A 23,860-nucleotide genomic window follows, 5' to 3' on the forward strand; every position below is an offset into this window, starting at 1 on the left:
AAGAGGACGAAAGAGGGTGAAAGAGGGTGAGAGAGGACGAAAGAGGGTGAGGTAAGACGAAAGAGGGTGAAAGAGGACGAAAGAGGGTGAGAGGACGAAAGAGGGTGAAAAAGGACGAAAGGGGGTGAGAGGGAATGAAAGAGGGTGAAAGAGGTTGAGAGAGAATGAAAGAGGGTGAGAGAGGACAAAAGAGGGTGAAAGAGGCGAAGATGGTGAAAGAGGACGAAAGAGGGTGAAAGAGGACGAAAGAGGGTGAAAGAGGCGAAAGATGGTGAAAGAGGACGAAAGAGGGTGAAAGAGGACAAAAGAGGGTGAAAGAGGGTGAAAGAGGACAACAGAGGGTAAAAGAGGACGAAAGAGGGTGAAAGAGACGAAAGAGGGTGAAAGAGACGAAAGAGGGTGAGTTAGGGCAAAAGAGGAGTGGGAGTGGTGGTGGGGTGGGAGTGGGGGGCGGTATGTGGGAGGGAAAGGGGTGGGTGGAAGTTGAGGGAGGTGTGAGTGAAAGGTGAGAAGAGATTTATATATATATTACAGGGTTTGTCCGGAAAGTAATGCGTCGCATTTTTTTAAAAAAGAATTTATTGATCGCATAGGTAAAACAACTTAAAATTGTTCGAAGTATGACCCTTCTGCGTCAATACATTTTTGCCAACGCGATTTCCATGCGTCATAAGATTTCTGGAACTCCTTGACTGGGATGCTGTTCAGGGAGGCCGTCGAAGTAGCTTGTACGTTGTCAACCGACTCGAGCTGTTGTCCTTTGAGCTCCCTTTTCAGCCGAGGAAATAAAAAAAAGTCCGCCGGAAATTGGGATTATCTGCACAGAGTTGCTTGAGTTCTTCACAAACTTCCACTCGGTGTTGCTTTTGCGCATCGGTCAACACTCTGGGCACAAGTTTTGCGCAAATCTTCCGCATGGCCAAGTCTTCCGATACAATCTCGTGAACAATCGTTTTCGGCAAGTTCAATAATTCCGACATTAAGCGAACATTCATTCGACGGTCTGAATTCAATAATTGGCGCACACGAGTCACATTGTCGTCCGTTCGCGATGTTGACGGGCGTCCTGCGCGGGCCTCGTCGGCGACCTCCTTCCGACCTTCTCTAAACATCTTGTGCCATCTGTTTGACTGCGATTTGGAAAGGCAATCGTCCCCGAAAACTTTCTTGAGCATTTCAAAAGTTTCCAGCGGCGTCTTGTCCAGCTTCACGCAAAACTTTATCGCATAGCGTTGCTCTATCGTTCTCTCCATCACAAGTTCGACGCGACCACTAAGCAGAGGTTCACAGAATAAGCCGTCCTAACCCTCCAAGCGCATGGAAACAATTGAGCGACCTACCGTTGGAAAGCTAAGGGTACCCCCCTTCCTCCCCAACCGGTCCCATCGCTCTGCGATGTATAGTCGCGTCACAAAAAAATGCGACGCATTACTTTCCGGACAAACCCTGTATATATATATATATAATCCTGATGACGTCAGCGGACAGAGAAGAAGAAGAAGAAGAAGACGACGTTACTTCATTTTTCATGAAAAACGTCACTTTTTGACCGCTTGTATCTCCAGAACGGCTTGACCGATTTTATTCCTTCTTGGCTCAAATTACTCGTGGCGATGCCGCCTTTCAGGTTATATTACGTGCAATTCAAAATTTTTTATATTTTAGTAGTTCTACACCCCCAAAAAATGGACTTTGATGGTGCAGGATAAGGAGACTTGTAGTGTCTTTTAAGGTCTTTTAGGGTTTGAACATGGCCGGAGACACTACCGCGTCTCCTAATAAGTTAACAAAAATCTAATTTTGTGTATAAAGCTTTTTAGCGTTCGATTATACTAAACAGTCTACTGCTCACGACATGTGATACAAAATTTCAAGGTTAAATTGTATATTAGTAGATCTTCGTACTTTTTTCATTTGAAATCTGTTTTCTCTTTCTCTAATATTTAACATATATTGATTTCTTGTTTTACATGTATGAATTTTTGAGAATTTTGAGCAATATGAACATCTTAATGCATTATTTTGTACATATTATTTTTTTAAAAATGCTGCAAAATGCTAAGCTGTCCTGCATTGATTACTTCTCGTCTTCTACTTCGTTTATCTTGCCACCTTGCCAGCCATTTTAAATATGCGCGTTTTACGGTACCCAAAGCATCGGTTTCCCATGAAACGTATTATTCGGGACGCGTAGGTTACGAAAATCAATCACAAGTCCTATTTAGCATTTCTGTTAAAACATACAACGTGTAATGTATGCAAAGTATGAGCATGAGTGTGCGTGAGAATGCGTGAGCAGAATACGCGTGTGCCGCAGCGTAAGCGTAGTGGGAGCCGCCAGTTACCTGCCGGCTCCCGTAGTGCAGAGAGTATACAGAGCAGGTTGCCCATATAATAATAAAGATCAAGGGTTATATACTAATTAATCCCAGATATTTATATCCTCGCATTCCTACCGATTCATGTAAAATCTCAAATAATAAATACACCACTGTGCAATATTCGGTGCTACGCGGAGTGATTATAGTTAGTGCGCGGACGCGAGTGTCAAGTTTAGGACGGCACAGAAAAAAAAGAAAATAAAAAAAGTTCACGGCACACAATATATTTTTACAAATAATTATACAGTACAAAAGAAATGCTCTAATGCAAGCGAACTGCAATTAGAAGCGTGCAATGATTGCCGGAAGTGCAATCCAACGACAAAATCGATCTCCCGCGAGAAGTGCGACGAAAATCGAGAAGAGAAAAAAGTAACGCTGTCTGTACGCGCGAACGACTGTACGACGATAGATCCGTTCGACAAGAAAGAGCGTGAACCAACGTGATTGTTTTCTACCGACCTTCGAGAGAGTTCCGAGGTAAGGAACACCGTGTTTGTGTTCCTTCCACATAATGATAGAATCCTCTCGAATGTCGGAGGGCAAAATCACTTGTTGTCGTCGGTTTTATGTTTGTTACGATACGGTTACCTGTCACCGTTCAAACGACAGGTATTGCGAGCGTTAAAGACGCGCGCGGTCTTGCGATATGGCGGGGCGCGTTCGCTCGCGATTGGCGCACGGAGATTTAGTGCGAATCGTCGCGCCAAATTCGAGCGGCTATTTTCAACGCAGTTAGCTGCGCTTGTTGCAAGGCGCAGAATGCACTCCAAGATGCATTCACACACACACACACACACACACACACCCACACACACACACACACTCTCTCTCTCTCTCTTTCTCTCTCTCTCTCTCTCTCTCTCTCTCTCTCTCTCTCTTCAATCCGCAACAACCACATTGGCGACGAGGATAAAAGATAAAAACTAAGTGCAAGTGGAGAAAAGGTAGATAAGTGATATCCTTACATCACGGCCTGACACTAATAAAGTCCAGATCCCGAAAAAGAGGCTGCAGAAAAGAAAAAAGTGTGCATAAGTCATATAATCAGATTGTCGCTAAAGATCCAAAACTTAGAGGGCAAACCTGAACGAGAAAAGGACCGACACGAGGTCGATCGTTTCCGGCAAAATTACGACCACGAGACAAGTGATTATCTGCGCAGCAAGATCGCGAATACAGCATCAGTCTATCTCTATCACTCAGACGGAGCATAGCAGACAAGAGGGCACGACACTACCCGTCTCTCTCGCGTGTGTAGGCAACCTACAGTCACAGCGCGTAGCTGGTCGACAGACAATGCTAATCGATGGATGAAGTCGATTTTTCCAAGATAATTATCCAATTATTATTTAAGGATCAAGCTGAACAACTACTGTCACAGTTTTCAAGTGGAGATATTGCTAAAGCATGTACTTTAGAAGACTTACGTAAAATTTTACGAAAATTATGTGACGTACAAAATCAAAAATCCGTCAGGATGCCACAAGAAAGAAAACCAAAAACAAGTGAGTCAGTTCTGCAAGCACAGGAACAAAATAAACAAAATAAGGAAACATCAGTAGAGATTGGCGAAGAAAATCAAGAAGTCGAAACCACCATGGAGAAACAGGATAACATGGAGTACAACAAGAATTTCTATACATGGGATGAATACATATTGAAATGAGAATTATTTTTCGCAGGTTATGACACTAAGGAGGAGCAAAAAACTCCATTATTTCTGACAAAAGCCGGTCATGAAATTTTGAAACTAGCAATTAATTTATGTGCACCAGAAAAACCTAATACAAAAACTTTTGCATAATTAACTAAGATACTAGGAGACCATATAACTCCAACGAAAAACACAAAAATGGAACGATATACTTTCAGCCAAGCAGTACAAAAACCAATCGAATTGATAAGCGAATTCGTAGCAAGATTAAAAGACTTATCGTTAAACTGCAATTTTGATAAGCCAGATAATGCTCTCTGTGATAGATTCATCTGCGGCGTTGAGGACCAGGAAACACGGATTGCGCTCTTCAGCGAACAGAATCTCACCTTTTCCAAGGCGCTGAAGATTGCAAAAACCAAAGAAGCAGCTGTAAAAAGTGCCAACAAGAGCCAGAAGCAATCCGGGCCCAGCGACATCCAACACATGGGACATCAGCAGCAGCGAGGCGGAAAGAAAACAACTTCGTACGGCACTAAGCGGGCAGAAGCAAAATACAGCGGTAATAAAAACTCCAATAAAAAACGTTCAAACTTTTCTTCAAACTCTAATTTGTACTGCTATTGCTGTGGTAGAAATAACTACTTGTCAAGAAACTGTCTTTTCAAAGAACGCGCATTTTGCGAATATTGTAAAAAACAAGGACATTACGAAGAAGCATGCCAAAGAAAAAAAGGAGAAAAACCTGAATCAAACAGTCAAGGTAATAAGTTTTATAAGAAAAAAGAAAAAATCTTCACTTACTTAGAGATGAAAGCGAAGATTCTGATTCTTAAACCATCGAAAGTGAACATGAATTCAATAACTGTCAATGCTATAAAATTAAAGCCGACCCTATGTTTGTCAATATTGAAGTAAACAATCGTACGATAAAAATGGAACTAGATACGGGCACGTATGTCACTGCCATTTCAGAGCACGATAGGCACAAATATTTTTCAAACTTAACACTTGACAAAGTCGAAATTGTATCAACAAGCTATGATGGTAATGTTTTACAGCCACTAGATAAATTAAAAAACTTAAAAGTAAAACTCAACATGATTGAGAAAATCTTGGACATATATGTAATCAAAGATAAAAGCTTAATGCTCTTAGGTAGACAGTGGCTAAAAGCATTCGACTTATGGCCCATTAATTTACTTATGAAAAACCCTCAAAAATCTAATATTCATAAGATTCTAACAAGCGAGGGAGTAAAGCAAAGGATGCTGGAAAAGTTCCCAGACTTATTCTCTAATACCCAAGGATGCTATAATGGGCGGAAAATTCATTTGGTGTTTAAAGAAGGCACCAAGCCAATTCAATCGAAGCCGTACCATGCACCCTTTGTTTTATTACCTAAAATTTCCAAAGAACTCCAAAGACTAGTAGAATTAGGTAACCTAGAAAAAATATCTTGCAGTAAATGGGCGACCCTGATTATTCCTGTTCTTAGAAAAACCGGTGATGTTCGCATATGTGGAAACTTTAAATTAACAGTTAACCCACAGCTTGTAATTAAAAGACACCCTATACCTTTGAAGGAAAAAATATTTAATACTCTTAGAATTGGAAATAAATGGTCTCAAGTAGATTTACGTCATGCTTTTATGCAATTAGAAGTAGACGACGAGTCCAGAGAAGCTTTAACTATTATTACTCACGAAGGGTTATATCGATACACTACATTAGGCGAAGGAATAGCCTCAAGTCCCGCGGAATGCCAGGACATTATAGAAGAAATACTTGAAGGTGTAAAAAATACCGAGATATATATAGACAATATTTATTGTACAGGTGCAACTGATCAGGAGCATCTCGAAATGCTAACAAAAATATTTGATAAATTAGAAAAAGCTGGCCTAAGGGTTAATCTCGAAAAGTGTGATTTTTTTAAAGAGAAGATAGAGATATTAGGCTTTGTTATTAATAACCGGGGGCTATAGCCAAGTGAGTCTAAAATTAATGCAATAAAAAATGTACCAAGTCCAAAAAATGTCAAAGAACTAGAAGCCTTCCTAGGCTTAGTCAACTTCTATGAAAGATTCTTAAAAAACAGAGCTGACTACGTAAAACCACTTTATGATTTATGTAAAAGTAAAAATTTTGAATGGAACGAAAAATGCCAAAGAGGTTTTGATTGGATCAAAAGCCAAATAACTTCGGATAACGTGTTAGCTTTATTTGATCCAAACGAAAAACTAGTACTGGCGTGTGACGCGAGTAACCACGGACTATCGGCAATCTTATCACATCGGTACGCGAACGGCGAGAAACGTCCAATTGCGTTTGCTTCAAAGATCATTCCTAAAAGTGAAAGGCATCGCGCCATTATTGATAAAGAGGCAAGAGCCATAATTTTCGGCTTTAAAAAATTTTACCAATATATCTACGGCAACGAGATAATCTTAAAAACAGATCACGAACCTTTGAAATTTATTTTCGGGTCAAAAAACATTTCAACCATGTTGCATAGTCGTCTACAAAGATGGGCGTATTTCTTGTCCGGTTATCGTTACAAAATCGAAGTAGTAAAATCACGAGCAAATGGAAATTGCGACGCATTATCAAGACTACCGATTGACGATAGCACATTAATTTTTGAAACTGAATACACACACATTAATTACATAGAAGAAGAGTGTCCTATGTTAGACTTCCCAGCGGTAAAACAAGCGCTTAGTCACGATAAACTTGAGAAAAATAGTTACATATATTCAAACAGAGTGGCCTGAAATTTCAAAACTAACCGAAATAGAGAAAAGCTATTACAACAAACGTCACGAATTGAATTATGAAAACTGTTGCTTATCTCGTGGACACAGAATCATAATTCTAGAAACTTTGCAAAATCAAATTTTAAAATCGATTCACTCCTCTCACCTAGGAATAGTTAAAATAAAACATATTGCACGTAATTATTTCTGGTGGCCTCATATCTATGTTGACATAGAAAATTTAGCTAATTCTTGTTCTAACTGTCTTGAATCAAGACTTTATCTTTTTTTTTTTTTTGTAGCGGAAATCCTTTATGGATACCCCTGCCTCCGGGAAGAGGTCAGGCGGTTATGTGGGACTCCCTGCCTCGCCTGGCCGGTCCGTCGTAACGGGCCGGAGAGTCGAGACAGGTCTACCGCACTAAAACCGCTACGGATACCTTCACGGGCGTTGATGGGGGACGGCCAGGATGCTGGTATCCCATGCCGACTGGCCGCCCCCCCGCCTTATCCCTCCTTGGGAGGGTGCCGCGGAAGGCGACACCCTCCCCCCGTCATCGTACGGGGTCCTCGTGGTTGCGGCGCAGGGCGGTATCAACCCCACGCCGCGCCCTCTCAAAGAGTTTGAGGGGCGGAGCCATGGCTCAAGAATTCCCGCTCGAGCCATCGCCCCACGCCCCCCCAGTGTCGCAACCCTCGGACCCCCAAGAGAGTGGTCCGGTTCGGCGGTTCACTGAGGGAGCCCTCATCAGGGGGTTTCTCTCAGAAGGAGATCTCCTTCTGAGAGAAACCCCCTTCCGTGGACGGTGTTGCCCTCCCACCGGTGCCTTATGGCTCCCGGTGAGAGGGCCTCACACGTCACGTCTCCGTCCTTGAGAGGGGTCCAGGCGCCCCGGATGGGAGAGCAATGCCCGCCCGCCAGGGACATGTGGCCCCCCCTCATTCTTGGCCCCCCCCGGTTGCGACCTTCCTCCGCCCCGTTAGGGGCCAGAGTTTACCCGCAACCGGCGGGGCTCAACTCATTGAGTAGTGGAAGAGCTCCTCCGTGGGGACATCGACGTCATACTCGCTCCACCACGGGGCCAAATCCCTTTCCCATATGAGGCCCGGAAGCAATGCCTTCGGCCTCACCGCTTTGGGGTTATATACCCCCCCCCTCCTCCGACATGACCGCCGACGAATCCGTCGACCTCACGTCTTCGTCCTCGCACCCGTCGCTCGTTGACGACGGGGTGGAGGCCGGGATGATACCCCCCCCCCCCGCCGGGCCCTGGGGCATCCGAAACCCCTGGGCCGGTACGTTTTCTCGTTGATGTTTGTCCCTCCATATTTAGTTTTTTTGGTCTTTTTTAACCTGGTGACCGTCTAGGGGTGGTGGGTCGAAACCCTGTGGCCCCACCAAGCCAGAAGTACCTCCACAGGAGGTACCGACCACTCTTAGCACCCCTCGCAAGGCTATTCCCTTGCGAAAGGTGAGCCCCCCCACCACGGCAAAGTGGTGGTCGACGGGGGGGATCAAGACTTTATCCTACTAAAACACCACTAACCCTCTGGTTATGGCCCAGTCATCCATGGTCGTGAATACACATGGACTTTGCTAAATTTTATGATTGTATGTTTTTAATTATAGTCGACGCTCATTCCAAATGGCCTATTGTAGTTAACATGAAAAACGACACTACTGCGAAAAGTTTGATTAAAGAGCTAGATACGATTTTTGTTGATAAAGACTATCCTAATCACATAGTTAGCGACAATGGAACACAATTTACAAGTGAGAAATTTGCAGCTTATCTGAAACAATTTTGCATTAAACATACTTATTCCGCACCATTTTACCCAGCCACTAACGGCGCAGCGGAGAATTTTGTAAAAACTTTTAAAGATAAAATAAAGAAAATAATAAAAGATGGTCATTCACTAGACTTCTCTGTAAACAGATTTCTAGCAGATTACCGTAACACACCACACTGTTCTACAAATGTAGTACCAGCCCAATTAATGTACAAGCGACAACTAAAAACTAGATTTGATCTGCTTAAATGCGACACACGACGAACAGTAGAAGACAATCAATTTATTCAACAACGCACTACACATGGTAAGAGGTGTATAGAACTCCAAAAAGGCGATATTGTATATGCTAAAGACTATCGTAAAGATACTCTTGATAACGCACAAGCGACTATAGTCAAACAATTGTCACCAAGTATGTACACGATACAGTTCGCAGACGGTTTCACAACTAAACGCCATGCAAATCAAATTGTAAGTTTAGCGTTAAAGCCAGTTCCAAAAAGAGGAGACTCGGAAGCGCCAATTGTAGATTCTCTTCGCGATATCAACACATGTAACGGGCGAATCAAACCTGCAAAGCGTAACAGCGATTTAAGTGAAAAAGCGAAGCGCAAAAATGATACCAGTAACATGCTTGTCACTCCGCGACGATCGTCTAGATTAGCGAATAAATCGCCCTATACTCAAACTAAAAAGAGGGGAGTTGTAATGTATGCAAAGTATGAGCATGAGTGTGCGTGAGAATGCGTGAGCAGAATACGCGTGTGCCGCAGCGTAAGCGTAGTGGGAGCCGCCAGTTACCTGCCGGCTCCCGTAGTGCAGAGAGTATACAGAGCAGGTTGCCCATATAATAATAAAGATCAAGAGTTATATATTAATTAATCCCAGATATTTATATCCTCGCATTCCTACTGATTCACGTAAAATCTCAAATAATAAATACACCACACAACGGAAACTCAAATTTACGATTGGTTGTATTAGTTACACGTTCCGCGCAATACGCCCTATGTGCCGTCCTTCAGAATAGCGTAACCACGGTACCTCCATCTATTTAGTAGACAAATTTTATATTTACCTATTATCAGTTATACCAATCGCTTGGGAATCGTTTGGGCACATTTAGAAATAGATTCTCGTAGATTAGGAAATAATAGAACAAATAATAATCCTTAAGGTTCGCCAGTAATAATTAATAAAAATCTCTCCTCAAAGTTAAAAGTCGACCAGACTGGCAATCATTTACAAGGTGTGTTCAAAAAGTATCGCGAATTTTGTGTTTTTTCAAAAATTATTTATTTATTCATGAATATCTATTTTGTCCCCTTCAAAGTAATCCCCACCAGATATTATACACTTGTGCCAACGTTTTTTCCAATCCTCGAAGCACTTCAAAAAATCATTTTTTGTGATCTTGTTCAGCTCCTCCTTCGATGCCGTCTTTATCTCCTCAATCGTAGCGTAGCGTCGTCCTTTCATGGGCCTCTTCAGTTTCGGGAACAAGAAAAAGTCACAGGGGGCCAGATCTGGGGAATACGGTGGCTGCGGCATTATTACGAGGGTCACTATTTATATTTCGGGAATTGGCAACACTGATGTCATGTGAGTCCATCTGACGGTTCCATCGTAAAGTTTGACATTTTTGACGATATACGTACTCAGAACATTTTGTCATACGGACGCTATTTGTTTATTTTATATTTAGTTGAAAGTTTCGTCTCGGCAAAAAATGGAACTGAATTGTGAACATTTTCGTGCGATGATTTTTTATGACTTTCGACGTGGATTATCACAACAAGAGTGCGTCAATCAACTTAATTTGACTTTTGGCGATGAAGCTCCATCAAAAACCACTGGTATCGCTGGTATAGTGAATTCAATCGTGGTCGTAGTTCGCTGTCCGACGAATTTCGTGAAGGTCGTCCAAAATCGACTGTAGTGCCAGAAAACATCGATGCTGTGCACGAAATGATTAAGCAAGATCGTCATGTAACCTATTGTGAGATTGAGGCATCCTTAAGCATTAGTTCCACCAGCATATATGCAATTTTACATGAATACTTAGCTGTGCGAAAGTTATGTTCGCGTTGGATCCCACATAATTTGACAATCGCTCAAAAAAAGGCTCGTGTCGATTGGTGCAAAGAAATGCTTAAGAAATACAATCGCGGTGCTTCAAAAGACGTTTATAAAATCGTGACAGGTGACGAATCATGGATATATTCGTATGAGCCCGAAAGTAAGCAGCAGTCGACTGTATGGGTGTTCCAAGATGAACCAAATCCAACAAAAGTTGTTTGCGCACGAAGCACTTCAAAGAAAATGGTGGCCTGTTTCTTCGGAAAAACTGGTCATATTGCAACAGTGCCTCTAGAGGATCGTAGAACGGTAAATTCTGAGTGGTACACAACCATCTGTTTGCCAGAAATCTTCGGTGAAATAAGGAAAACAAACAAGAGACGTCGGATTGTTCTTCATCATGACAATGCGAGCTCTCACACATCGGCTCAAACAAGAGACTATTTGAGCACTCAAAACATCGAATTGATGGGTCATCCGCCGTACAGCCCTGATTTGGCACCCAATGATTTCTTTTTGTTCCCATCCGTGAAGAATAAACTGCGTGGTCAACGATTTTCATCGCCCGAAGAAGCTATTGAAGCGTTCAAAAATCATGTTTTGGAGATACCTCATTCGGAATGGAATAAATGCTTTGAAAATTGGTTTAAGCGCATGCAAAAGTGTATCGATCATCGTGGCGAGTACTTTGAAAAACAATAAAAATATATTCGCAGCTTAACTATTTGTTTTTGTTCCTATTCCCGAAATATAAATAGTGACCTTCGTAGTGTTGTTTTTGGCCAAAAATTCGCGCACAAGCAACGATGTGTGAGCAGGGGCGTTATCATGGTGCAAAAGCCAATTTTTGTTCTTCCACAAATCCGGGCGTTTCTGGCGGATTGCTTCGCGCAATTTGCGCATAACTTGCAGGTAATATTCCTTATTGATCAATACTATTTTCTTCACTTTATCAATGTTTTCGTCTGTTGTTGACGTGCTCAGGCGTCCGGCACGCTCTTCGTCGTTCACATCTTCTCGGCCCTCGGAAAACATTTTGTACCACCGATAAACGTTGCTTCGGTCCAAGGTAGCTTCACCATATGCCACAGTCAACATTCGGAATGCGTCCGCGCACTTAATTTTGTTTTTCACACAAAATTTGATACAGATTCTTTGATCCATTTTTTTGAATAGGCAAAAATCGAAGACGAGCCAAAACACGTGCAAGCAAAGCAGCTGTCAAAAATTAACTGAACATTCAAAATGGCCGTACTTGTCGGCATAAATGAGAAACATGAGTACCAACATAACGCCACAAAAAAATCGAAAATCGAATATACGTAACCCGCGGAAATTCAAAATTCGCGATACTTTTTGAACACACCTCGTATTATAAATAATTAGTTGAAATACAACGTTTTGGCTGTCATTGCAGCCCTTTTCAAGTAAATCTATAAAAAGTTACATAAAAATAATCATAATTTTAATACACTTCATCGCTACAAATAATTATACATTCAAAAACCAAAAATATGCTACATACCAAATTAATACAGTAAATCAAATTCACTGCAAACTACCGACAATATTTACCATTGTTTTGAAGAACAATGTAAAACTGACAGAAGTAAGCAAGAAATAAATAGATGTTGACTGTTAGCAAGAATCTTAGTCACTACGCGTTAAGAAAATAGAGACAAAACTAATGTGTCTTTCGCAATTTAAAACGTCATAACAAAGTCAAATAAATAAATAAATAGGTAAATATAAAAATAAAAATAATTTAAATAGCGTCAAGAACACGATCATAAATCCCAATGAAAATCTCCGTATCTTTCTGTAAATTAATGCTTTTACGTTGTTTTTTTATATAAAACATTTCTGCAATTTCTTTTTTTCTTGTTTGTTTTTCTTGATGCAAGATCACCGGAGAATCCCAACGGAACTCATAATCGTTGCAAGTCCGATGCAAACTAACGACTGAATGCAATGTCGTGTCTTTTGATATTATTTCTATGTTCTTTGATGCGCGTTTCTAAATGTCTCTTTGTTTGTCCAATATACGTAGAATTACAATTCGCACATTCAATTTTATACACGACATCGGTTCTTTTTAAGTTGTCAATCCTATCTTTTCCTCTTTTTATCAGTGTGTCTAATTTTTTTTGGAACAATATATAATACATTAATTCCATTTTTATTAATGCAACGCGTAATATTCTCGCTCAAATCTCTAATGTAAGGCAACACTATACTATTTCGTGCATCAAATTTATTTCGGTTGGACGAGCTAAGATTAGCGCCAAATTTAATCGCCCTACGTCTTTTGTTAATGTTTTTGTTTATAACTGTTGACGGGTAACAATTATTACGAAGAATTCTTTTGACTATATTAATGTTTTCTTCGTGAAACATAAGGTCAGCGAGTAAAATAGCCCTATCCACTAGGCTTGTAATCACACTGATTTTATATCTCATCGGATAATTCGATAGAAAATTTATATAACGGCCTGAAAACGTAGGCTTACGGAACCAATTAGTCGTCAATTTGCCCCCAAAACGTATAACGTTTGTGTCTAAAAAACTCAGAGAACAATTGTTCTCTAGTTCGAACGTAAATTTAAGTCGAGTGTGAAAACCATTGAAAATTCTAAGCACATCCTCCATGTTTCTTTTCGGAATAATTGAAAAAATATCATCGACATACCTAAAATAACAATAGGGCTCAAAATCCAATTGACGCAAACAATATGATTCCAAATCGTTCATAACCATGTCAAACAAAATTGGAGACAAAGGAGACCCCATCGGCGAACCGAAAACCTGTTCATAAATTTACCGTCAAAAACGAAACTCGTTGAGCGCATAACTATGTCAATGGCATGTAAAAACTGCGCAAGGTTAAATGAAGTAAATTGTGAGATGTCATCCCATCGGTTTTCTATTGCTATTTTAATTAATTCCCACGGGGTGTTGGTAAAAAGTGAAGTCACGTCCAACGAAATCATAACATGACTATCATCAATGTTTTTATCTTTAATGATTTCCACAAAGGACCAACTATCCTTGATATGAGATCGAGGTTTTTTGACTGCATTTTGCAGTATCTCACTCAAAAAGGATGCAATGTTATAAACAGGACTTCCTACCGTCGAAATTATGATACGAAAAGGGTAACCTACCTTATGGATCTTTGGTAAACCATAGACACGAGGCAAATTACCATTAGTACACCTCAAATGTTTGTATGTGGTCTTATCTATGAGTTTATTGTCTAACCAAGATTTTAACAAAGCAGAAATTTTCGCGTTCAGTGCATTTAGTGGAGTCTTATTGAGTGATCTATAAGTGGAAACGTCTTTCAATAAATAATTCATTTTCTCCACATAGTCCGTCCGACTCATCAACACAGTAACCTGGCCCTTATCAGCTTTTGTTACAAAAATATTTTTGTTTGATTTCAAAAATTTTGAGCAATCAGAATATCTATTACAAATGTATCTATCCATGTACCCCATATGTTTTTGTCTACTCAAAAACTTGTGTACCAAGCTCGCTATCGACAATCTCACATTATCAAGGTTATCCTTGGGAAACTTTCTATGATTGACTTCAAAATTTTTTATATTTTCCAATGCGGAGATTTTCCTATCGTTTTTATTATTTCTACAAATGGGCACACCAAACTTATCACCTAAACTTAAAAAATTCATCAATGAATCCGGAACGCGACAATTACTGATATTCACAATCCATTTACTATAATCTATTTTTATCAATGGATTGCGAACCCCATAATACTTCCGACTGATATATTCAAATTTGTTTCTTAGACGCAACTTTTCACTCTTATCGTATTTATGGAGGATATGCCTATTATGATCAAAAAAGCCGACAACAAACTCAAACGGTAAATTATCAAACAATCGTTTCTCGATATAATTCAAATTGACACGCAAGACACGTAATTTACAATTAATATCATTTATCTCTAAGTTTAATAAAGCAACTTTGTTACGATGCTGAAGAAGTAGCCATTTACGTGTAACGCTTCTGCTATGAAAAATAGTTGATTTACTTGCTGTATTATTGTTAATATGCGGAGGTAAAATATCCATCCGTCTGCAACGGAGTAAAAATATCAGTTGTTGGTATGATATACAAATGTTCTTCTTGGTCTTGATCCACGATTTAAGCATCACCGACATTTGCATACTGAATTTCTCCGCCACATACTTGAATTAGCCTCTTTGTACATCCACCATAGTAAGGTCTCGGTGTAATAAAACAAATAATAATCCTTGGATTGTGTGGATGGATATTTTACCTCCGCATATTAACAATAATACAGCAAGTAAATCAACTATTTTTCATAGCAGAAGCGTTACACGTAAATGGCTACTTCTTCAGCATCGTAACAAAGTTGCTTTATTAAACTTAGAGATAAATGATATTAATTGTAAATTACGTGTCTTGCGTGTCAATTTGAATTATACCGAGAAACGATTGTTTGATAATTTACCGTTTGAGTTTGTTGTCGGCTTTTTTGATCATAATAGGCATATCCTCCATAAATATAAGAGTGAAAAGTTGCGTCTAAGAAACAAATTTGAATATATCAGTCGAAAGTATTATGGGGTTCGCAATCCATTGATAAAAATAGATTATAGTAAATGGATTGTGAATATTAGTAATTGTCGCGTTCCGGATTCATTGATGAATTTTTTAAGTTTAGGTGATAAGTTTGGTGTGCCCATTTGTAGAAATAATAAAAACGATAGGAAAATCTCCGCATTGGAAAATATAAAAAATTTTGAAGTCAATCATAAAAAGTTTCCCAAGGATAACCTTGATAATGTGAGATTGTCGATAGCGAGCTTGGTACACAAGTTTTTGAGTAGACAAAAACATATGGGGTACATGGATAGATACATTTGTAATAGATATTCTGATTGCTCAAAATTTTTGAAATCAAACAAAAATATTTTTGTAACAAAAGCTGATAAGGGCCAGGTTACTGTGTTGATGAGTCGGACGGACTATGTAGAGAAAATGAATTATTTATTGAAAGACGTTTCCACTTATAGATCACTCAATAAGACTCCACTAAATGCACTGAACGCGAAAATTTCTGCTTTGTTAAAATCTTGGTTAGACAATAAACTCATAGATAAGACCACATACAAACATTTGAGGTGTACTAATGGTAATTTGCCTCGTGTCTATGGTTTACCAAAGATCCATAAGGTAGGTTACCCTCTTCGTATCATAATTTCAACGGTAGGAAGTCCTGTTTATAACATTGCATCCTTTTTGAGTGAGATACTGCAAAATGCAGTCAAAAAACCTCGATCTCATATCAAGGATAGTTGGTCCTTTGTGGAAATCATTAAAGATAAAAACATTGATAATAGTCATGTTATGATTTCGTTGGACGTGACTTCACTTTTTACTAACACCCCGTAGAAATTAATTAAAATAGCAATAGAAAACCGATGGGATGACATCTCACAATTTACTTCATTTAACTTTGCGCTGTTTTTACACGCCATTGACATAGTTATGCACTCAACGAATTTCGTTTTTGACGTTAAATTTTACGAACAGGTTTTCGGTTCGCCGATGGGATCTCCTTTGTCTCCAATTTTGTTTGACATGGTTATGGACGATTTGGAATCATATTGTTTGCGTCAATTAGCATATATATATATATATATATATATATATTGTTTGAACAAATCATTATATTATATGTACAATTAGATCCGATTTAATTTAATATTGTATTTTGAAATCTGTATCGTTGAATTTAATAATATTCGTCATTGAGTTTAAGAAAATATAAATCTTCCTAAATCTCTCGAGAACGGCCGTTATGAAAAGTCGAATTTTAAGCAAATATTCTCGGTAAATGTTATCGCGCTAATTTCTATAGATACCGTTCTCCGCGTACTTATTTGCGCGCTTTTTTCGCGTTCACATTACAAAGGACACCTATGTCCTCTATATATTTATATGTATTTTCTTCTTTATATTTCTGTACTCTAGATATTATAAATCTGTCGAAATTGTTCTCCCTCTTTATACTTGTTTGTCAAAATTCACGAATTGCCGTTCGCCGACGGCAGCAGTCGTCTCTCAGCGTTCGATTAAAATAAATCGATTAACACGACAAAGTTCTCCTCAGATCACTTTCCTATCCACCTCGAGATATTTCGCCAGTGCCGGATCTCGCGTTTCTCTTAACATTTTTTTTTGGTCCTTCGAGCCGGATTCGCGAATCGCGGGCGTAGTTCGCGCTCTCTCTTTACCGAAATTCTCGAGATTTAAGTAATTCTCGGAAAGTGATTCGTCGCGTTTATCGATTCTTCTATCTATCACGGCTACTCGCATCTCTATATCGCGTGTGACAATAAAGTTGAATATCTCTCACCGCGATCAAACTAAGTGACTTATCAATTTTGCGCAAAGTGTAACTGTGAGTGTGTGCAGTGACTCTTGAACTTCTCATTATTAAATCTCGACAGACTGACTCTCGAGGCTCTTCTCGATCGCCAGTATGAGCTTTTCGGCCTCATCGCTCGCGCTTGCGAGAATCTACAAGAGCTCGGTCTTTCTAAGACCACCCGTGGTACTGTACAAAGTCGCTTAGCGAGTTTAAAATCGAATTGGGAAAAATTCCAAGCGTTACACAAAAACTTATACAAGCTGAGATCGCCAGAATTTAAAAAGCTGGACTATTATGTCGATAAGGTTTATGAGCAATGCGACGAAAAATTTGTCGAAGCCCAGGGCACAATGCTCACTATCTCCTCGACAGTTTTGAACCACCAGCTCAACAGAATATAACCGACAACTCTATGAATTCATCGTCCGCATCGCATTCTCGACGTTTGCCTCGCATCGATCTACCGAAATTCAACGGTGATTATTCGCAGTGAAATTATTTCAGAGATCTCTTTTCATCAATGATCAACGCGAATACCGATCTCTCTGCTGTCGAGAAACTTCATTATTTAAAAATGAGCCTATCGGATGAGCCGGCTACACTCTTGAAAGGCGTCGAGATATCGAGCAAAGGATTTAATCGCGCATGGGATACTCTTGTTGCCCGGTACGACAATAAGCGTATCCTCATGGATGCTCAGCTCTCCGCACTGTTTTCGATTCGCAAGGCAAAAACCGAATGTGCATCGGAAGTGAAACGCCTTCTCTGCGAGCTGAAAGAAGCCATCGGAGCCCTTGCTACATTGGGCTGCCCAGTTCATCACTGGGATGTTATTCTCATCTTTATGACAGTGCGCAAGTTAGACACCGAATCTGTAAAAAAGTGGGAAAAATCACTCGGAGCCACATCGAAAGCACCATCGTTCGCCGACTTCGAGAAATTTCTTCTCGGTCGTATTCTCACTCTCGAAGCCTTCGAACGAACGACTTCTCGGAAACAACATGCAAATCCGTCAAGACCTCAAGCTAACGCTCGTGCATATACCGCTGCTGTGTCTGAGCAAAAGTACGCGTTGTGTTTATCGGGACATTACATCTCCTCGTGTCCTAAGTATCTCGAAAAGACACCCGTGCAGCGAAAGGAAGTAATCATTGCAAAAAGTCTATGCTTTAACTGTCTCGAGCCTCATCAAATGAAATCGTGTCGCTCAACAAAGCGCTGCCGTCTCTGCCACAAGCAACATTACTCTATTCTCCATAATCAAGCCGGTAACACAGCGATTGGTGCATCAGATGCATCCTCAAACTCGTCGACGTCTGTCGCCACATCATCTCCGCCGGCAACTCATAGTGCAAGTATTCTTCCACTCTCTGCAACTTCTCAACTGAGTACCAAGCAAGTCTCAAACTCAGCGACATCAAGTCACATTGCTCAATCGCGAGTAATCCGTCGGACTCCGGTTCTCTTAGCCACCGCTCTCGTAAACGTCATCTCATCAACCGGAGATCTTTATCAAGTGCGAGCACTTCTCGATCAAGGATCAGAAGTCTCTTTTCTCTTGGAATCGGTCGCGCAATTGTTAAAGCTCTCGCGTCGCGCCGCGGCTATTCCGATTTTCGGCATCGGTGCTCAACGCTCAAGCGTATCAAACGGACTCGTTTCTCTCACAGTGATCTCTCAAGTGCATAAAGAAATTTCTCTCGAAATTGATACTCTCGTACTACCGAAATTAACAGCCTATCTACCTTCCACGCGTGTTGAATATACTCAGTGGCCGCACATTCATGGTCTCAAGCTCGCGGATCCAAACTTTGCCACGCCCGAAAAAATCGATCTCATACTCGGAGCAAATGCGTACGCTCAAATACTTAAAGAGGGTATTCGTCGAGGAAAAATCGGCGAACCCATCGCTCAAAGAACGACTCTCGGATAGGTGCTGTCAGGGCCCCTCTCTAACGATAGTCCGAAGACCAACGCCATGGAACGCAACTCAATCATCGGTCTTCAGTGCTCTCTCGACTCTGAGCTCCTCGAGCTCCTCCAACGCTTCTGGGCACAAGAAGAAATTGCGCCTGCATCTCAAGCCTCAATGTCTCCAGAAGAATCTCAGTGCGAAGAACATTTCAAAGCGACTCATTCTCGCGACGTCAACGGACGATTCGTTGTACGCCTGCCTCTCCAAAAAAGTGTAAGTGATTTTGATGACTCTCGCTCTATCGCACTTAAGACGTTGCATCGCATGGAAAGACGATTCGAATCAAATTCATCGCTCAGAAGTCAATATATCGACTTTTTACGTGAGTATCGCTCTCTCGATCACCTGCGTCTCGTCGCGACTTCTAATTGCGCTCAATCTTGCGAGTTTTTTCTCCCGCATCACGGTGTTACGCGTGAAACCAGCACGACAACAAAACTCCGCGTCGTGTTCAACGGATCGCAAAAGACAAATCGCGGATTTTCGTTAAATGAGTGTCTTTTTATCGGGCCGAAACTGCAACCGGATCTCGCGGACATTTTACTCCGTTGGCGACGGCATCGATACGTGTTCGCGGCCGACATCGAAAAAATGTATCGGCAGATCCGCGTACACGAAGAAGATTGGCCGTTACAAAAAATTCTTTGGCGAGACTCTCCCGATGAGAAGCCTCAAGAATATACATTGTGCATAGTAACGTACGGCCTCGCGTGTGCTCCATATCTCGCGCTACACTGTTTGCAGCAACTTGCTCTCGAATCCGATCTGATACGCTCTCACGCTACCGAAATTCTTCGTCGCGACACATATGTCGACGATGTTCTCTCCGGCGAAGAAAGTATCGCTCGGGTGAAGGAAAAAATCTCACAATTAAGAGACGCTCACGGCGGGCGGATTCACTCTCAAAAAATGGATCTCAGACGACCCAAATCTGCTCGACGAAATTCCTGCTTGTGATCGCAAAACATCCTCTACGCTCTCGGTCAACGACAGTGCGATACATCATACTCTCGGTGTGCGTTGGGAACACCAATCAGACAGTTTCGTGTTTTCACCGCCGTCGCTCACAATTTCGAACAATCGCGTTACGAAACGCTCAGTGCTATCGCTCATTGCGCGCATGTTTGATCCACTCGGGTGGATTACGCCTGTCACAGTTACCGCAAAGATGTTCATGCAGGAATTGTGGGCTATACGTTTCGACTGAGACGACGAACTCCCAGACATTTTGAAATCACGATGGACAAGCTACGTCACTCAACTCGAATACATCTCTCGTATCTCTATCTCGCGCTGGTTCGGTACAAATGCTTCGAATCTCGCCGTGGAAGTGCACGGTTTCGCGGACGCGTCTCAAAGTGCAATCGCCGCTGTCGTTTATCTTCGCGTTTTTAGTGACATTGACAACGCTCAAGTGAAACTCATCTGCTCAAAGACTAAAGTGACTCCTCTCAAAAGAATGACTATACTGCGACTCGAACTCTCAGCTGCAGTGCTACTCGTGCGTCAAATTCCATCTCAATGGAAAGACTTCGTGCGTAATCGCGTCTCTTTTATTCAAGAGCTCTCAAACTCTAGATGGCATCACATCTCCGGGAAAGAGAATCCCGCCGATCTCGCATCACGAGGCGTAACGCCTCAGCGTCTTCAACAAGACCTCTGGTGGACCGGCCCTCATTGGCTACACACGCATTCCACATCTTGGCCGTCTTCAACTCCGAGTCTCGAATCTACGGACAACCTCGAAGAACGATCTTCGCAGTGTACAACTGCAGTTGAAAATCATGAGCACAATCTCTCTATGCTCGATCAATATTCATCGCTGACGACTCTCCACAGAATAACCGCATGGGTCCAGCGTGCTCTACAATTCTTCCGCAAATCAGTCACATCACGCTCATATCTTGAGCCTCTCACCGTCGAAGAGTTAGAATCCGCTCTAATGCTGTGGGTCAAACTTACGTAGCATTTTTACTTCTCGACCGAGATCAAAAGTTTGAAGAATCAACGATCACTCTCAACCTCGAGCTCGCTCCACCGTTTAACGCCATTTCTCGACAACAATGGACTGTTGCGTTTACGCGGACGTTTACTCCGGTCACAACTCAATTCAGCAGAAAAAACATCCTCTGATCTTACCTCGAGAATGTCGCTTAACAACTCTCCTGATGGATCATTATCATCGAAAGACTCTACACGGCGGACCACAACTCACGCTATCATCGATTCGTCAAAAATTCTGGATCATCGGCGGTCGCGTTCCTATTAGAGCTTTCATCCACAAATGCGTTATCTGTGCTCGCCATCGTGTTACTATGGGTCAACAAGCTGTCGGACAGCTCCCAGTATCACGTGTCGTTCCGTGCCGACCGTTCGTAAACTCTGGAGTCGATTATGCCGGCCCATTGACTCTCAAAACTTTTCGAGGACGAAGTTGCAAAACATACAAGGGATATTTCGTCATTTTTATCTGTTTCAGCACGTCTGCGATATACCTAGAAGTCGCCACTGATTATTCTACGGACGGTTTTCTGGCGGCATTCAGGCGATTCACCGGACGGCGAGGCATCTGCTCTACTCTGACCAGCGACTGTGGCACGAATTTGATCGGTGCCGACGCAGAGCTCAAACGAATGTTCACGTTTTCTTCTCGCGAGTGGGCTCACATCGCTAATGTTCTCGCAAATGACGGAGTGAGGTGGAAATTCAATCCACCCTCTACCTCCCATTTTGGAGGAAAATGGGAAGCCGGGGTGAAATCCGTCAAATTTCACTTGCGGCGAGTTCTCGACGACGCTCTCCTCACCTACGAGGAACTGACAACGCTTCTCGTGCAAATCGAGGCGATATTAAATTCGCGCTCGCTAATTACTCTCTCTGATGATCCGTCGGACCTTTCCGCTCTGGACATTTCCTCGTTGGATCAACTCTCGCTACCGTGCCGGAACCTTCGCTTGACGGAGTGCCGCAAAATCGATTGTCGCGCTGGCAACTCCTACAGCAACTGAAAGAATCATTCTGGCAACGATGGTCGTCAGAATACTTGCAGCAGTTGCAAACTATCTCGAAACGACAACGACCTCAAGATGCTTTCAAAAAAGGCTCTCTCGTTCTGATTAAAGACGAACGATTTCCTCCATGCAAGTGGCCTCTCGCACGCATTACCGACGTGCACCCTGGAGTTGACGGACTCATTCATGTCGCCACAGTGAAGGCAGATACCTCAAGTTTCAAGCGACCAATCGTCAAACTGTGTTTATTGCCGATAGACAATTAATAGACTATACAAAGACTTTCCGCTAACCGCTCGTATATCTCAGTTCAATATTTCGTCTACTACGAGTAGACAAGGCGGGCGGAATGTTCGGACAAATCATTATAAGCACAATTAGATCCGATTTAATTTAATATTGTATTTTGAAATCTGTATCGTCGAATTTAATAATATTCGTCATTGAGTTTAAGAAAATATAAATCTTCCTAAATTTCTCGAAAACGGCCGTTATGAAAAGTCGAATTTTAAGCAAATATTCTCGGTAAATGCTATCGCGCTAATTTCTATAGATACCGTTCTCCGCGTACTTATTTGCGCGCTTTTTTTGTTGTTTTCGCGTTCACATTACAAAGGACACCTATGTCCTCTATATATTTATATGTATTTTCTTCTTTATATTTCTGTACTCTAGATATTATAAATCTGTCAAAACTGTTCCCTCTCTTTATACTTGTTTGTCAAAATTCACGAACTGCCGTTCGCCGACGGCAGCAGTCGTCTCTCAGCGTTCGATCAGAATAAATCGATTAATACGACAAAGTTCTCCTCAGATCACTTTTCTATTTACCTTGAGATATTTCGACGTCGCCAGTGCCGGATCTCGCGTTTCTCTCAACATGTATATATATATATATATATATATATATAGTTCTCTCAACATATATATATATATATGTATATATATATTATATATTATATATTATATATGTATATAATTATACATATATATATAAATGTTACGTCCAGACTCAATTAAAGAAAGAGTCGAAGGAAGGACGCAACAATACTTAGTCCTCAAACAACGTTTGGCGGTGCGTTTGTTCGAGCCGAGCGAAGGTGCGAAGGCCGAAATAGGTCAGTAACCGGGAGTGTCACTATACGCTATTTAGAGGCTGTTTTCTCGGTGGTCCCTTTTTGGCAAGAGAATTAAATCTCTCTTGCTCAGGATGGGACCTAGTGCGAGTGTTGCGGATTGGAGAAAGAGAGAGAGAGAGAGAAAGAGAGAGAGAGAGAGTGTGTGTGTGTGTGTGTGGGTGTGTGTGTGTGTGGGTGTGTGTGTGTGTGTGTGTGTGAATGCATCTCGGAGTGCATTCTGCGCCTTGCAACAAGCGCAGCTAACTGCGCTGAAAATAGCCGCTCGAATTTGGCGCGACGATTCGCACTAAATCTCCGTGCGCCAATCGCGGGCGAACGCGCCCCGCCATATCGCAAGACCGCGCGCGTCTTTAACGCTCGCAATACCTGTCGTTTGAACGGTGACAGGTAACCGTATCGTAACAAACATAAAACCGACGACAACAAGTGATTTTGCCCTCCGACATTCGAGAGGATTCTATCATTATGTGGAAGGAACACAAACACGGTGTTCCTTACCTCGGAACTCTCTCGAAGGTCGGTAGAAAACAATCACGTTGGTTCACGCTCTCTCTTGTCGAACGGATCTATCGTCGTACAGTCGTTCGCGCGTACAGACAGCGTTACTTTTTTCTCTTCTCGATTTTCGTCGC

At 41.6% G+C, this 23,860-nt stretch overlaps 2 protein-coding genes across 2 annotated transcripts; both read left to right on the forward strand.

Moving 5' to 3' along the window:
- The first annotated feature begins 17,677 nt into the window (after window positions 1-17,677).
- LOC114937930 (uncharacterized) lies at window positions 17,678-19,036 on the forward strand. Its single transcript, XM_029311600.1, has one exon. It carries the CDS (start codon window positions 17,678-17,680, stop codon window positions 19,034-19,036), a length of 1,359 nt encoding a protein of 452 aa, XP_029167433.1.
- Window positions 19,037-21,141: 2,105 nt separating this feature from the next.
- LOC114937931 (uncharacterized) lies at window positions 21,142-22,086 on the forward strand. Its single transcript, XM_029311601.1, has one exon. It carries the CDS (start codon window positions 21,142-21,144, stop codon window positions 22,084-22,086), a length of 945 nt encoding a protein of 314 aa, XP_029167434.1.
- Window positions 22,087-23,860: the final 1,774 nt, after the last annotated feature.

This window comes from Nylanderia fulva, unplaced genomic scaffold (assembly GCF_048542155.1).
Source record: "Nylanderia fulva isolate GAGA-0341 unplaced genomic scaffold, ASM4854215v1 Scaffold317, whole genome shotgun sequence".
Taxonomy (NCBI): Eukaryota; Metazoa; Arthropoda; class Insecta; order Hymenoptera; family Formicidae; genus Nylanderia; species Nylanderia fulva.

Excerpts from the sequence above, each read along its gene's own strand:
- LOC114937930 (XM_029311600.1), top strand. The coding sequence starts at position 17,678 with ATGAGCCTATCGGATGAGCCGGCTACACTCTTGAAAGGCGTCGAGATA.
- LOC114937931 (XM_029311601.1), top strand. The coding sequence starts at position 21,142 with ATGGACTGTTGCGTTTACGCGGACGTTTACTCCGGTCACAACTCAATT.